Raw genomic sequence first — 16,679 nt, forward strand, 5'->3', positions numbered from 1 at the left:
GATAATAGAGAATATTTCCTAATGCGAATATTTATTTATGTAATTGATTATTTCAAGCAATGCTATTTAGAGGAAATCAAATTTCTAAGGTCTAAGAGGAGTATCACAAGTATAAAACTCCAAAAAGTGTTTGTAATGTTTTATCCATTTATTTTAAAAATTGAAATAAATTATTTATTTTGAGAGGGGAAACGGAAAAAGGAAGATGCATTTATGGCTGTTTTTCTGTTAGGCCACGTAGACCGCAACATGTAAAGTGTTGTAACGTTTTGGATTTTCATTCATGTGGTTGTCCTTTCCCTCCCACCCTCACCCTCACACTTTTCTTACATTCTAATTTCCGTATTTAAATCAAAAGCGAATTCTCCAAAGTGATTAATTACGAAGTTTTCAACTTATTTGCTCTCACAAACTTCAACTTCAGCTTCAAAATGCTCCAAATCCATTCTTCAATCTAGGGTTCCACACCCAATCCAATCTCAATTCTCCTATCGTTCACTCCATGGAGTCCTTCTGTGTCAACTCTTTGTACGCTGTTTCTCCTCAATTGACTCTTTCACCGCGAACCAAACAGAAGAAGGCATGGCGAGTGCGAATTTCGAGTATGGCTGCCACAACTGGAAATTCTGTAAAAAACGCCGCCGTTTCGAAGCCGCTGCAGAGTAATTCCAAGTCCAATAACAGTGCTCTGGAGCAACTTGATATCGAGCGTGGCGTCTGCATCCCTTTCCGCAAGTACTCTCCTGAGATTGTATGGTTTTTAGCATTTCTCGCAGCGTTTAATTCTATCTCTTTTGTGTTTTACCTTTCTAATTTGCCTATATTAAAATAAACGCCCACAGTAGTTTATTGTTAAATTTAGCAATTTCCATTTTTTTTAATGATTACCATAACTCAACTAGTTTGTTACTATTTCTAGTTGTTTTTAAATTTTTATTTTTTATTCTTTTTAAATATTTGGTGCTAATAGTCACAGTTAACTTATTTGGTACTTGGGTTGGGTTGGGCAACTAGTTTACTGAGTTGGTTTGTTAAGAGACGCCAGTCTCATGTAGGTAGCTTCATTGGTGAAAGGAGGGAGTTGAAGGAGTTCTAACAACTAGGATCAATTCAAATTCAAACTTAAGAATTTTTAAAATTTTGGTATATATTTGAGATTTTAAATGAATAACATTATAAATGAATAACACCTATAGTTGAAAAGATGGTGGAAAATAGACTTATATGGTTTGGACATGTAGAGAGAAGACATGTAGATTTTGTGGTAGGGAGAGTAGATTAGATGGAGAGAAGACAAATAACTAGCGGTAGAGGAAGATCTAGAAAGAAGAGAAGTAATTAAGAACGATATTGAGATTAACGATTTGGATAGAAGCATGGTTCTAGATAGAACATTATGGCGAATGTTGATCCATGTAGTCGACCCTACTTAGTGGAATAAGACTTGGTTGTTGTTGATATAACATTTCAACCTAATCCCTCCCCTTTAAATTCCTCTATCCAAACACACCCCTTAGTTAACATGTTGGGAGGGGTTCGGGCCCCTTAACAATGTGATCCTCACTTGATGTGTATGGGAAAAGCCTTGTTGAGAGTGGGTCTGTTTGGATGTTGTGTTGGTTCGTTATTTTCATTTTCTATTTTTGCTTTTCATGACAAAATTAACACCTTATTATCATTTTAGTAAATATGATTAGACTATACTTTATTTATCTCTAACTCACAAAGCTTCACATTATTCTGTATTATAAATATTTCAAACATTCTAGTATAAGAGGGATATATTGTCATTGTACATATTCATTATACCTGTTTTTTTGATATTTGTTTTTATTCTGAAAATGACAATTTTAGTAACATTAGTATTGTTAGTATTATGCTGGAAGTGTGGTTTGAACCCTCAACCTCCTTATACTCTTCTCCTCAACTCTTCCACTCCAGCCACCAAACCATCTTTATATCCTCATCGTTCATTATACTTGTTAGTAGAAAGGAAATTTGATTGATCCCATCATGGAAGGGTGGTGATCTAAACAAATTTATTTCAATATACTGAATGTTTGCTTATTAATTGAAGGCAGTTTTGTTTGATTATTTTTTTCCATGTTGGCTGTTAGGTGAGGAATAAGGTATTAGAATCAAGAGGAGCTATTTTGTCTCTAATTTCGCGGGGAGTGGAGATAGTCTTAAGTCTGGGCTTGTATTGGTCTGCGTTGGTGTATGATTTCCTAGTTGGAAGGGATGAAGAAGTTGTTCCATTTCGTGCTCGACAGCTTAGGAACCTCTTGTGTGACCTGGGCCCTTCCTTTATTAAAGCTGGTCAGGTGTGTTGCTGTTCAATTCTGTCAAGCATTTGTTTCGTGTTTACCAATTGATGATAAAATTTTCTTTCATTTGACAGGTCCTTGCAAACAGGCCAGATATCATTAGAGAAGACTATATGAATGAACTTTGCATTCTTCAAGATGATGTCCCTTCATTTCCAAATCAAGTAATCTAACTACCAAGCCTCCACATATTTTTTTTAATCTATTAATGCTAAGTGGTTGACATACAATCTTTCATCTGATGTATGGCATAAAAATGTCTTAGACTGCCTTCAATATCATAGAGGAAGAACTGGGTCAGCCCCTTGAAGCTGTTTTCAGCAGAATCTCATCAGAGACAATAGCAGCTGCAAGTTTAGGTCAAGTTTACCGGGCTACTTTACGTGCCACTGGCGAGGATGTTGCTATAAAGGTTTCATTGACCTCACCTTGTATTATAATCCTGTTATTATTTTCTAATGTAGCCCTTATTACATGGTTTTTAGAAGTTCTAACATGACATCACATTATATTGCAGTCTTTGTAGCTTGATCAACTAATAGTTTTTAAAATCATCTGCTTAGCTTTTCACTTTAGTAATTGTAGCACTTGAGCCATCAGCTTTAGACATTCATAAAGATTTTATTTCTTGCTGTTGCCTGAATTACATGCACTTTATTATGTTTTTGCATCACTTTTATTGGATGATTCATTAGAAGTTTAGTTGCTTTCTTGCTTTCTTTGGTTGTTTATCTTTGTGGGTATACAAATTTTGAGAATTTCCTGCTTTCTAGATATATTCGTTTTGCTGTCTCCTAATTATGATTGGAAAATATGACTTGGTTTAAGTATGTGATTAAAGTGATTCATATGTCTTGCTAAAATATAAACAAAGGGGAGAATCCATTTCTAAAGACACAATTGGATGGCGCAGGTTCAAAGGCCCGGGATAGAGCCCATAATTTATCGAGATCTCTTCCTGTTTCGCACTTTAGCTTCATTCTTAAATGGCTTCAGTATACAGAAGCTGGGGTGTAATGCTGAGCTGATTGTTGATGAATTTGGTGAAAAGCTTTTGGAAGAGCTTGACTATACACTGGTAACTTGTAGAACTTTTTGTGTTTGTTATAGTAGTTTATTGTCCGCTTTGAACTTCTTTAAACATCAAATATGAGGGTTGCTTTACATATTCAGTGTGTTCTTTTCAGTATATATATTTCCAAGCAATTGTACTAATTCCCCTATCTTTATTTCAGGAAGCCCGCAATATTGAAGATTTTCTAGAAAATTTTAAAAATGACCCCACTGTCAAAATTCCTCTGGTTTACAAACAACTTTCTGGGCCACGTGTATTAGTGATGGAATGGATTGATGGTATTAGATGCACCAATCCACAGGTTTGTTAATTTGGAATGTATTGTATCTGTTGTCAGTAAAAATGGTTTGTTATATTTCATAGATTAATAGGTTTTCATCTTGTGACTCAGGCCATTAAAGAAGGTGGAATTGATCTAGATGGATTTCTAACAATTGGTGTGAGTGCTGCCCTTAGACAACTGTTGGAATTTGGATTATTTCATGGAGACCCTCACCCTGGAAATATTTTCGCCATGCGCGACGGACGGATTGCATATGTGGACTTTGGCAATGTTGCTGTTCTTAGTGAGGTAATTATTCATATACTAAGCATGGAGGGAAACAATTTTGTTTCTCCTTCTCTGGCTATCAGTAATTGTGTTTCTTTGCTGTGAAGGTGATGTAGTGAAATGTTTAGTTGTGTTTATCCAGCAGACAACTGTGGAGTTAAGTTTAATATAGATAGATGGAGCACATCCAATAATATTCAGTTTTGTGTAGGTTATAGTGAATCTGCTCTAATTAAAGAATTACACGAGAATAGTATCTAACGAAGGACAGGAAACTACAGAAAGATATCTATACAATAATAGAGTTAAATCCTTATAATTGTTGTAATTGTACGCATAGCACCCTTTAGGTTTAGAGTTGAATTATATTTATATCTGTTATTCCTAAATTGCAAATAAGTTCGTGAAGTTTCTCTTTGCAAAGTCCTTTGGTGAATACTTTTACCAATTGAAACCTTGTAGCAATGTATGCTATAGCTATGAGACCACCTTCAAATTTCTCCTTTATGAAGTGCCTGTTTACTTTAGATTAAGATTAATAAAGTTGTTGGATCAGGTTGGGTTTTTGCCATATCTGATACTGGTACAGATTTACTTTCGAATCTGGTTTTGTTCAATATTGATACTAATATTGAAACTAATACTGCTTGAGGGTCTTGGATTATGAGTAATATTGTCCTCGGAAGTAGGGGTGTTCAAATCTAAATCGATCCAAATTAAAATCATAAACCGATTCAAAAAAATCAAAAACCACATAAAACTGAATATTATTGGACGTGCTTGAATGTTATTTTGTGAAAACCGCTTGGATTGGATTTTCGATTGAATTTTCAAAACCAAACCAAACTGAATACATATATTTAATACTTTATAGGTGAACGCTTTGGTACCCCTAGAGTTTAGTTGGGTACCTATCCATCACTCATTCATGGAATGACATGTTATTTTTTAGTAATAATTTATTTTAAAATAAATAAAAATTTTAAATACATTTTACTTAAAGGTATACTCAACTAAAATTCATGGGTACCTAAGAATTTAACTACTTTTTATTTTTATATTAGTATGGTGTATTATATTAAAAGATAATAGGAGATGCACTTAAATAATTTTAGACTGACCTCCAATATGAACAAAATTGTGTTCTGCCAAATTATTGAGATATATTAAGGTGAGTTGGATGACATGGAAGATTGGTGTTGGACGACATTGTAAAACTATTTTACATGCAACTAACATCCTTAGTGCATGTCATTAAACTTTGACATTAATCTATTATTAGTTGGTTTTTATTTATTAATGCAACTTACCATTTTTATTTAATCTTTTATTACTATTTTATATGCTTCAAAACGGATGAATTCAATCCGCCATATTAAATTTTAGGATTAATATTCTTTTTAGTCCCGTATCTTAACATCAAGGTTTATTTTGGTCTCTTAACTTAAAAAAGGTTCGTATTGGTCCATTAGCTCTTCAAAAAGTATCATTTTAGTGCTTTTTGTCCAATTAGTGACGGAAAAATTCAAAATCGATCGCTATATTCATCGCTAATTTGATGAAAATGACTAACATGGTAGGTTAAGGGGGGACTAATATGAACTTTTTTTAAGTTAAGGGACCAAAATAATCCTCGAGATTAAAATACGGAACTAAAAAGGACCTAAATTTTAATATACTATTTGTTATATTTTATATCAAACTTAATATTTTATCGCGTCTATACAATATTATTACTTTTTAAAAATTATAATATTTAAATTTGGATATTCAAAACATACCACATTAAATTGAATTGATCAGATTTTTTTAAGTTGTCATCCAAAATCAAACCAAACCACATTTTTATCTTTGGATAAGATGAGTTTTTGTCACAAAATCGATCCAAACCACATTGCAAACTCCCCTACTCGGAAGTAGTGCCAAGAAGATGGAAGTTATACACAAGGGAAAAAGGTTATGACTCGAGAGTCAACTTCTAGACTGTTCTCCTCCTAAAGTTGAGAACTAGTGTAAAGTGTAAAAATCTTTTCTTGAGAATGGCATCAATGGAGATAAGACATAGTGGTTTGCTGATGGTAGCTCGATAGTTGTCAATTTAACTGTCCGAGGACCCATTTCCTATGATATGAACCCTGCAATATGAAGAGGTCATTGTGGTTCAATAGTACAGGGGATGATTTCTTGTTAGATGGGGTGCGGCCTTCCAACAAACAAGTCTAACATAAAAGGAATAATCTAGGGATTTTAAATAGTAGTTAAATGATTTAGAGATGTAACCAATCGATCCTGAAACAGAATCAAAGGATGCTGACAACCTGCCTTATGCTAGGGGTGTCACAAATGAGGAAAAAGAAGGTTGCGCTTTTAGCACGCCAATGACGAAAGGCACAACTGGAGGTGCATGAAATGTTTTCCCAAGCAACTTCTGGCAGTTGTCAGTGATGACCGAGCATGGTGAAGTTGTAAAGAAAGCGGAGCTGCAATGACGGCACCTAAAGGCTGGCCGAAATGGAGGCTTCTAGGGTTCTAGTGTGGAAGCAAAATCTCCCAAATCAAGAGATTAGATAGTAACTTGAAAAGAGAGGAAAAGGGTCTAAATGTAATTTTCTGGTTACAAAATTTACTGGGTGTTAACAATGCATATATGGATTATATCTAATTTAACCTAACTAAGGAATTACAAGGAAATAATGTCTTATGAAATCTGTACAAATCAAATTTATCCTCCTAATTATGTGAAGCTGCGGAAAAAAGTTTGTGCAATGATAGAGTCAAATGGTAAGCAATAAGCATGCCACACAGTATCATATGGCTCCGAATACATCGCTAGTATGAAAATCATGTTCATATTTTTTCTCATGCTACCCTGCCCTGTAAATGACCACCAAACACGAACATATAATAATAATGATAATAATAATAATTTGTCTTACATGCTATATATTATCTGGCCTTGCAGAGTGAAATTTTTTTATTGACATGTTTGTCTGCTTCCATTTCTTCAGCAAAATAAACAGATTCTAACTGATGCTGTTGTACACGCCGTGAATGAGGACTATGCTGAGATGGCTAATGATTTCACCAGATTAGGCTTCCTGGCAGCAGGGACTGATGTCTCTCCAATAGTTCCTGCTTTAGAAGCAATTTGGCAGGACTCTTCTGGAAAAGGATTGGCAGATTTTAATTTTCGTAGTGTCACTGGTAGGCATTTCCACTTCATCACTTAATAAAAACAGCTATTGCAATGTGATCATCTAAGTTATAGGGTTTTAGATGAATGTGGTTTGATATGATTGGTTGATTATTATTATTATTATTATTATTATTATTATTGTTATTACTATTATTATTATTATTATTACTATTATTATTATTATTAGATACAAGAGACTAAACATGAACTCTTATTATATTAATATTAGACTCCGAATCTTAATGAAATAAGGAAACAAATCATAATAAATTGATAATAACAAAGAAATATGAAAACTTATCTTCAGAAATATTGTATGATACTCTAAGATAAAAAAAAAAAACTAGTTCTAGATAATCTAAATACTCATTGATTCTAACAGTGACCATTTTATCCAAACTCCAATGTTTTTTGTGATAAATTTTCTCAATTTGGATTGAATTCTTGTCTATATTGTCAAATGGGTTATTTAAAATAACAAGACATTACGTATACTGCCTGAATCTTAAAGGAAGGGATCCAATTAAGTTAAGGACCCTAGTTACATTACAGGTAATGTGACTCTGCTGATGCACTTGCATATTACCTCTTAGCTTTCTAAAATGATAACGTGCCGAGGCCCGGAGATTGCAAAGGGACAAATCTGTTGCCTTATGCAGGAATAAATATGTAATTTACCTTATGTTTTTGAACCGAAGATAGTATATCTGTACTGTAGTTCAGTTTAATTTGGTGTTAAGAATTCATCTTAATCTAGGATTTAGTAGTTAACTGTTGTAATTAGATGTTGTTTTTGCACCATAACCAATGTGTCAATGAAGCATCATTCACGGAGTCATGGTTTTTCAAATTATTTCCGTCTAATGATCCAATGTTTGTTTTCTGGACTTTTATTGGGAATACAGGAAGGAGAAGCTTTTTATCATGTACAATTTCATAAGTTCTTAACTGATATATTAATGAATGTACTGCAGGAAAGTTTAACCAGTTGGTTTACAATTATCCCATTCGAATCCCTGAAAGGTTTTCACTCGTAATTCGTTCTTTATTGACTCAAGAGGGCATCTGTTTTACTCTGAAGCCTGACTTCAAATTTCTTGAGGTAAAATTTCCCATTTCTGACCTGTCCAGATTTCAAGTTGATTTAAAGGCTGTTTGCTGTTTATTTTAAGAATTGCAATTGTTTTCTTTTATAAATAATGTTGCATTGAAGACTGAAGTCCGTTTCATAATTCATATTTGTTTATGCCTGTTTGTTTTAGCTTTAAAAAAATAGATCTTTTTTTATATTTTAAAAAATGGACTCTATAAAACCGTTTTTCAAAATATTATAAGTTTTTTTATATTCTATTTTTCTAAATTGAATGACTAATTTTGACGTTCTATAACATAAACATACATTATTGAAAATCAAAACATAGTCGAAATCACAATTTTTTCAAAAAGTTGTATTTCAAAAATGATTTTTATGAAAAGTTATTTGAAATAGCTTCAAAATTAAGTGATTTTTTGAAAATTTGATATCCAAAAAAAGTTTCAAATAAAATGATGAAATATCTAAAATAACATTTTAAGAATAATTATTCAAATTAAATTTTCATTTGAAGCTTTTATGAAAAGTTTCTTTGTAAATTTTTTTTACACAATTATATTATTACACTATAAAAATTATTCTAAAAAATGCAAAACAAACGGGCATTTGTAATTGTCAATAAAAAACTATGTGCCAACTGTCATAACTGTCGCTTTTCTATCATGCCTTATTTGTCAATACAACATTAACCTCAGTGTGCCAAATAGGTTGCCTATCCATATGTGGCTAAGCGATTACTAACAGATCCAAATCCAGCTCTACGCGAACGACTCATACAGGTCAGTAATGCTGTTCAAAGTGCATAGACTTACTTTTATGCATAAAATATATAACTACTATCTGTCTAATCTACAATCATCAACTAAAAGATGCTCATTCTTGGTAGTCTATATTTAATTTTTGAATCTATATCAACAATCATCTGTTTTGTTTGGAAGGGGGTGGGGAAGGTTGGGACAAAAGGTCGACCTAGGCATTCCATGGTTTTGTACTGGCATGAATTGATGCGAGTTTATCCATTATATTCAAATTCATTTGCCAAGGGTACTTTGTCATCATGTTCATTCTTGACACATTCTAGATAAAGTTAGTTAGAAGTCATGGGTTTAATTTTGAAGCATGTGTACTATGCCATTTATGTCTTTTGGTGTGGCTAAATCTACTTGGTATCTTACTTCACTTGTATTATAGACTTATAGTAGTGGCAGATTATTTTGTTGAATTATGCTAGCAATACACTCTTTTCAACAGACACTTTTATTGGTTAAAGTTCATGTGTATCCACTAAATTTATGTAGAGCCAACATGAATTATTAACGGTATCCATTTGAATTTCAACAAATAGAAGAGTTTGTGTTGGGAAGAGTGTCTTGCTAGCACATCTCTTATTATGTTATACTGAGATTTGGGAACAATAAAGACATTTTTCAAGCTCCTTTCTTAAACATGTAAAATATGTGGGCACACAATTCAGTTAAATGAGCCAGGAACTTGATTTGCTAGTATGTCCTTTTTTTTCTCTTCCTTGCCACCTGTCGAAGTACAAGTGGTCCATTGATCCTTTACCTATGTGGAATTTTCATTACACTTCCTGTGAAATTTCTTAATGATCAATATCTCTCACTGTTTTCCTTTAAGAATTGAAATCCCAACTTAGTCACATTATATAAACAAATATATATTGCTTGTCTTTTGATATCCTTAACTTCATGTTTCAGGTTCTATTCAAAGATGGTCTTTTCCAATGGAAGCGACTTGAAAACCTTATTGTTCTTGCAAAGGAAAACGTGGCCAAAATGAGCAGCAATCCAGCATTGCAAGTGAGAAACACGTATGTATTTTATTATAGCATAATTGCAGAACAAAATCTGCATTTCGTGTTTAGCTACTTCCTTGCATCATCCAATGATACTCACTAGACCACATCCGTCCAGGCAAACCCAGAGAAACTGGAAAGTTGCAAAAAAACTGGACCTTACAGACACAATCAAAGACGGAGCTCGCCTTTTCTTTGTTGACGAAGGAATCCGCCGGCAGCTTCTACTTGCTTTGACTGAGGACTCAAAGCTTCATATAGAAGAGGTTTGTCCCAATGACATCTGACATTTTCCTAAATCCCATAATCATAATATTTGATTCACTGTAGTCATGCAATTAGAGTCATTGGATGAAATATCGGACAACTCATATTCAATATCACCAAAATGATTTATTTTGCTAAACCGTTGTAATTAGGGCATTTGGTGACCTAATAGGTGCCTCGGGGTATCACCACAAGCTTAGGTCCTTTGGACCTGCTATGGTACTAATATCTGAACTGGCAGTGCGACATCCAGTTTATACACAGAGTTAGGTTGCCATGTTACCAAGTACACTTGCCAACACCGTGTTGGGTAAATCAAATTTAATAGAGTCAAAATGTGAGCATCCAATGGTCCTAATCACATGACTGAAGTGGTTGGGTCTTAATATGATTGCGTCGAATCCAAATCATATCGTAGAGAATCTGACTTGTGTTCTATACAGCTTGTCGATGTGTATAGGTTGGTTGAAGATCAAATAGATATACCCTCAGTGGCTGTAGAAGTAGCTCGAGGTAAAGTTCTTATGCATCCTGTAATTGTCACAGTTCAGTTGTTATATGCAATGCATGAAGCAAGCTTAATATAAATATCTTTCTGGTGTAGACTTCCCAACTGTTGTCAGGGATATCCTACTTTCATGGAGCGCGTCCGTCTTATCGGATAGATAGTTGAATTTTTGGATGGCCCATAACAAATACAAATATTGTTTCAGTCAGATGAGTATACTTCATACATGTCTTATATTTTTTTTTCTTTTTGTTGTAAAAGGTTTATTATATGAAGTCATAAATGAATGCCAACATTTGTTGGTAAAGGAAATAACTAGTAGATTTGTATAGGAAACGATATATTGCTTGGTAAATATCAAGTTGAAATTTCAAAGAAAGAAATAAAAAATCCATGTAAATAATTCTCCAGCTTCCTTCAACATATGTTTCTCTTTCAGTTCTTCCTATCACCCCTTGTATAATTTTGTTGTATATTAGACAGTTATTGTTGTCAATATTTTTTCCAATTTTATTCAAGTTGAGAACTTGAGCTTGTTTATCATTTGTGTCCTGCGGTTTCAGCATATAGCTTATTTATTTCAAGGTTGAAGAAGCTTCACAAAATTCAGTGTCAAACACCGTTGGAACCCGAAAGAGAATGTAGAACGCAAAACCAAACTAGCACAGTGTGAAAAAGCAAAGTCAAGTTAGACTCATTGAGTTTTAAGCATTATCATGCAATTATATGTGATGTCAATTTAGTTGACTATCTGATTATAATAATTTTCATAAAAACAGTATATGGTATTGGCAACTTTAATTAAGACAATAAAAGGTTATGACTGTTGTAACCTCGTATGATGGAGTGTTACTTTATTTGGTTTGCGGTTGTTGTTTAATCGTGTGATAACCTACAGTATTTTTATTTTTTAGATGAGTCTAGCTTTACTCTCTATTTATCTTTCAGTGTTTTTTTTAATAGAGAGAATCTTCTCCTAGGATCTCAATGTTTTAAATTTCAGATCCTAGATTAATTCGGTCAAAGTACTATACTATTGGCAAGGTATTTTGATTATTGAAGAGACTGCATGACTGTTAATCAAATTTATACATTAAAAAAAAATATTTAAGACATAAAATTTCTAATATAAATATTATAATTATAAAATTTTATAAAAAACTTCTAAAAATATCTAAATAAATGTTAAATATACACCATCAAAAAATCGAAGAGCACAAAGCTCAATGATCAAATTTATACAATGTGGGAAGAAATTCATTTTTTAAATAGGTGTCAATATGAAATTGTTATAGTTACCGAAAAGATTCTATATATGGGGTGGCGTTCGACCCATCTGTTAGAAAATAAGGCCGTGTTGGACAACAATGTTGAGGATATGTGTTTAAAATTTTGATTTATCTTGAAAAAAGAGGAAGGAAGGATGGAGTGGATGACATTGCACTTTTTTAATTTAAAAATTATAAATATGTTAGAAAGTTGCTTCTCCCACCCTAAGCAATGAATAAATATCTTAAGAAAATTAAAAAATGTCAATATGAATTTGAAAGTGCATTTTTGAATACACATTTCACAAACATGCCTTGAATCACACTTCTCTTTTTGTTTGAAAATAGACCATGCACTTTCGTATTCACCCTATACGTACCCCATGTATTTCTAATTGAGATACCCTCATTTTGACATCAATGGATCAGAGATGCATCTTCGTAGCAGGTTAGGGATATACACTTCTGTATTCATACTAAATAATGGATTTTGATTTTTTTTAAAAATACACTAATGTAGTAGACATGTATTATAACTATACTATCATAATATTTTTTTATAAATTAAATCATACACTTATCAAATAAGATGATAATGTCATATATAAATGAATCTAATTAAGTTAATATAAACTACAAACGATAATAATATCCTTAATATAAATGCTATATTATCGCGTAAACTGGACCCCTTTATTCCTATGTTGTCTCCTGTATTACAATGTCGTCAGGCTTCAATAAGAATGACATCTATAATGTCCCTTCCAGGAGAGCCTTCCAGAAAGACTCCTTTGTCTATATCCCGCTTACGCAAGATCCATAGTAGGACGACATGTAGGCAACACATCAACAATATGATTTGTCCTAACTTGCTCTTCCTTTAATATCTCCCGATGAGCTGACCTAGGTGGATAACCGGAGCACCCAACATCTTATAAATATGTAACACTCTGAGATACCACCGGACATAGCCGAATGCACAACTCCAGTCTCTAGGAGTTATGGTACCTTGTGCTTCAGTCGGTACCTAATGATTAAGGAAATTATAATACACGAAAGGATCCAAAAACATGGGCTTCAGTGGCCAAAGCCCAATGCTGAACAAGTTCTTTTCAGCCGGGGGTGCAGTAAATTAATTGGAGTGAGATAGTATTGCACCTTGGGCTTGGATGAATCAAGCCCACACAGAATTAAGCCCAAAGATTGGGACCTGACTTGGAACAATCAGCAAAAAACTTGAACATGCTCACGTGCCTTCTTCATGGCACCACCGGCACTGGAGCTCCACCGCGCCGGAAATCGCTTCCGGCGGCGGTGGCTACCGGAAATGAACAGCAAAAACACCTCCATCTTCGTCTCCATCTCCTGAACAAGGATCCAATCTCCAAATTCTCTAATTTTTGTCCTAAACCCATAACTGAAACCAAACCCTCAAGAACCCCTAAAAACCAGATCTAAAATGCACCTCCATGAACAAAGTTTAAGGTTCCTCATGATGGGGTTTTACAACAGCATGGTGTAATGTTCAGCATAGCAACCAAAATGCAATGAAATGATGAAAAATGGACCTACCTCCGAAGCTGAGACTTGCTTCGGCGAGTGTTGATCCGAGAAGATGAAGACGAAAAATCACTTGTACAAACAGGTAAGGTATTGCCTTTATCTTCTTCTGACTTGCTTGTTTTCCAATTCTTCTTCTTTAAAATTTTGTAGTGTGATGAGGTTGAGCTCACTCTTCTTGAAGCTTCGATGTGAAGCTTCAATGGAGTTTTAGAAATTGAGCTTTGAGTGTGTGTGAGAGAGAGAGGATTCAGAGAGAATGATTGCAATGAATTAAAGGTGATGATTGCAAAAAGGTGAGGTCACTAAAATGATGATGAAGATGTAGATTCATAGTGATTAGGCTTGAGATTAATGTGGCTTGGAACTCAGGTTTGGAGTTAGTTGGTTTGAACTCAGTGAGTTACTCACTGAGTCAGTTTGTTATGGCCTTGAAAGTTGTTATGACAGTTGGTTGGTTAACTTAGTGGAATGTGTTCAAGTGATTGCTTATGACTGGCTATTGCAGGTTAAAACTTGAATGATGACTTGTGGTTTAATTGGTTTAGGTGCAAGATATAACCAGTGGACTTAATCATGACTTGCAACTGTAGGTTAACAATTGTGTGGTTATGTTGTGCAAACTGTGATTTTGGTTTAAGTGTGACTTACAGTTGTGAATCATTGTGATTGTTTTGGCATGACAGGAATTTGTATTTTGTAGTTCTGCACTAGGTGGGTTGTGGTATGCATTCTGTAGGTATAGGGTCGTGTGTTTCACCGACGAGATTTGACGACATTGTCTCATGGCTGTAATGCTCATGGTTTTTTCGGTGTTCATGCAGGTGTGCATTTGTCTTGAATTGCAAGCCTTGGTTATCTTCGATGATGGGAGTTCATGTTTCAATCCAGAGGTTCAATTCTCACAGCAGTGCAAAAATTCCTGTAAAACAAGCTATGAGTCAACTCAAACATGGAATGAGTCGACTCAAACAAAGTTCATTCCAGGGTTGAGTCGATCTGGGAGTCGACCTGTTCGGACCCGCGGCGAAATGGTTCAAAGAAAATGGGACTTGAGTCGACGAAAGAGAGCGAATGAGTCAACTCAAACGAAATTTCCCATAATTGAGTCGACCTGGGAGTCAACCTGTTCGGACCCGAAGGAACATGGTTCAAAGAAAAAAGGGGAATGAGTCGACGCAAGGAGTGAATGAGTCGACTCAACCAGATTTTTCAAAAGGCAAGAAGGAAATCAATGTAAATTGGGTATACAAGATGAAGTTAAATCCCAAAGGAGAAGTAACTCAACACAAGACAAGACTTGTGGCAAAAGGATTTCTTCAGAAAGAAGGAATCGACTTCAATAAAGTTTTTGCGCATGTTGTTAGGATCGAAACAATCAGGTTGATTGTTGGTCTACCAAACATGAACAACTGACACATATGTCATATGTATGTGAAATGTGCATTCCTGAATGGTCCCTTAGATGAAGAAGTTTATGTTTCACAACCAGTTGGGTTTGTGAAACAAGGCCAAGAAAGAAAAGTATACAGGCTACATAAAGCCCTATATAGACTCAAACAAGCTCCAAGAGCTTGGAATAAGAAGATATATAGGCCTAAGGGAGAATGAATTTGTGAAGTGCACAACTGAGCACAGGGTACATGTAAGAAGAAGCAAGAGCGAATTGCATATATTGTGTCTCTATGTCGATGAGTTATTAATAATAGGTGGTTGCAAGAAAAAGATCAAAGACTTTAAAGGCAATCTTAGCAAGGAGTTCGAAATGTATGATCTGGAAAACATTTCATACTTCACTGGTATTGAATTCTACAAAAGTATTAGAGGCATGATGATGCATCAAAGAAGATATGCAAATAAAATACTCAAAGTATTTGAGATGGAAGTCTGCAATGCGACTTCAAAACCTGTTGAACCAAGACTGCAATTGTCAAAAAACTCAGATGAAAATGATGCCGACCCAACACAGTACAAAAGACTTATTGGCTCATTAAGGTACCTTTGTCACATAAGGCATGATCTAGCATACAATGTAGGTATGGTGAGTAGATTCATGCAGAAGTCAAATGTATCACATCTAGTAGCGACGAATAGGATACTAAGGTATCTCAAAGGAACTCTCAACTATGGCATTCTGTTTCATGCATCTGATGAAGGAAAAGAATACAAGCTAGTGGATTACACCGACTCAAGTGGGTGTAGTGATGTCGAGGATAGAAAATTCACAGTTTGTTATGTATTTATGCTAGGTGGTGCACTAGTTGCTTGGAGCTCAAGAAAAGAACCAGTAGTAGCAATGCCGTCGTGTGAAGTAGAGTTCATAGTTGTTTCTCTCTATGCATGTCAAGCAACATGGATGGTGAATTTGGTCGAAGAAATTACAAGGAAGGATCATGGAGCAAACCACGAATATCGACAACATGTCTGCTATCAATCTGGCGAAGAATTTGATAGCACACGGAAGAAACAAACACGTCGAAATGAGGTTCCATTAACTTCGAGAGCAAGTAGCAAATGAGAAGTTGAACTTGGAACACTGTAGAACTGAGAATCAGATTGCAGATATCATGACGAAAGATGTGCAGGTCGAAGTGTTCAAAAAACTAAGAACAATGAATGCAGATAATTTAGACACAATGAATTAGGTGGTGTGTTGAGAATATAATTATGTGTCAAATCACCATTTTTGACAGAGTCTGTTGTTGTCGAAATGTTATGCGTGCAGAAATTTGTAAAGGTATCGAAATGTAGACGAAGGGCATCTTTGGCAGATTTAATACTTAGCTTTATTTTGTGTTTTAGACGAGTTGGTTAGTTAGTTAGAGTTTGCTTGGTTAACAAGCAAACTCAACTATAAATAGGGAGGTACCATCTTAAGTTTGAAGACACTGAGAAACTCTGTAAAAAATTTCCCTTTTTTCTTTTTCTTTAAAACCTTAATTTTTCTTTTCTTCTCAAATTCATCTTTTCTCTTTCTTCTTTAATATTCGTTGTATAATGAAATTATCTTACAATTAAT

The 16,679-nt window shown here is 34.4% G+C and overlaps 2 protein-coding genes across 3 annotated transcripts; both read left to right on the top strand.

Annotated features, from left to right (window-relative positions):
• Positions 1–244: 244 nt before the first annotated feature.
• Positions 245–11,745, top strand: LOC127091816 (protein ACTIVITY OF BC1 COMPLEX KINASE 1, chloroplastic). Of its 2 annotated transcripts, XR_007792013.1 has the most exons (15): positions 245–751; positions 2,118–2,324; positions 2,402–2,491; positions 2,593–2,739; positions 3,241–3,405; positions 3,563–3,703; positions 3,794–3,973; positions 6,961–7,156; positions 8,123–8,250; positions 8,949–9,020; positions 9,960–10,072; positions 10,176–10,323; positions 10,768–10,837; positions 10,929–11,045; positions 11,396–11,745. XR_007792013.1 is itself a non-coding variant. In XM_051030525.1 (14 exons), exons 1-14 carry the CDS (start codon positions 503–505, stop codon positions 10,991–10,993), a joined length of 1,971 nt encoding a protein of 656 aa, XP_050886482.1. In that variant the 5' UTR covers positions 245–502; the 3' UTR covers positions 10,994–11,253. The 2 variants fall into 2 exon arrangements, 1 of the variants encoding a protein (XP_050886482.1); XM_051030525.1 differs by lacking the exon at positions 11,396–11,745 and having other exon boundaries at positions 10,929–11,253.
• A 3,680-nt stretch (positions 11,746–15,425) lies between these two features.
• LOC127093843 (secreted RxLR effector protein 161-like) lies at positions 15,426–16,178 on the top strand. The gene has a single exon (XM_051032745.1). It carries the CDS (start codon positions 15,426–15,428, stop codon positions 16,176–16,178), a length of 753 nt encoding a protein of 250 aa, XP_050888702.1.
• Positions 16,179–16,679: the final 501 nt, after the last annotated feature.

The sequence above is a fragment of the Lathyrus oleraceus genome, chromosome 6, assembly GCF_024323335.1.
Source record: "Lathyrus oleraceus cultivar Zhongwan6 chromosome 6, CAAS_Psat_ZW6_1.0, whole genome shotgun sequence".
NCBI lineage: Eukaryota > Viridiplantae > Streptophyta > Magnoliopsida > Fabales > Fabaceae > Lathyrus > Lathyrus oleraceus.

Bases quoted from the DNA above. Each gene is read 5' to 3' on its own strand.
- LOC127091816 (XM_051030525.1), top strand. From the start codon at position 503: ATGGAGTCCTTCTGTGTCAACTCTTTGTACGCTGTTTCTCCTCAATTG. The intron at 752-2,117 runs GTATGGTTTTTA...GTTGGCTGTTAG, and splicing joins GCAAGTACTCTCCTGAGATT to GTGAGGAATAAGGTATTAGA. The intron at 10,073-10,175 runs GTATGTATTTTA...ACATCCGTCCAG, and splicing joins GCATTGCAAGTGAGAAACAC to GCAAACCCAGAGAAACTGGA.
- LOC127093843 (XM_051032745.1), top strand. From the start codon at position 15,426: ATGTATGATCTGGAAAACATTTCATACTTCACTGGTATTGAATTCTAC.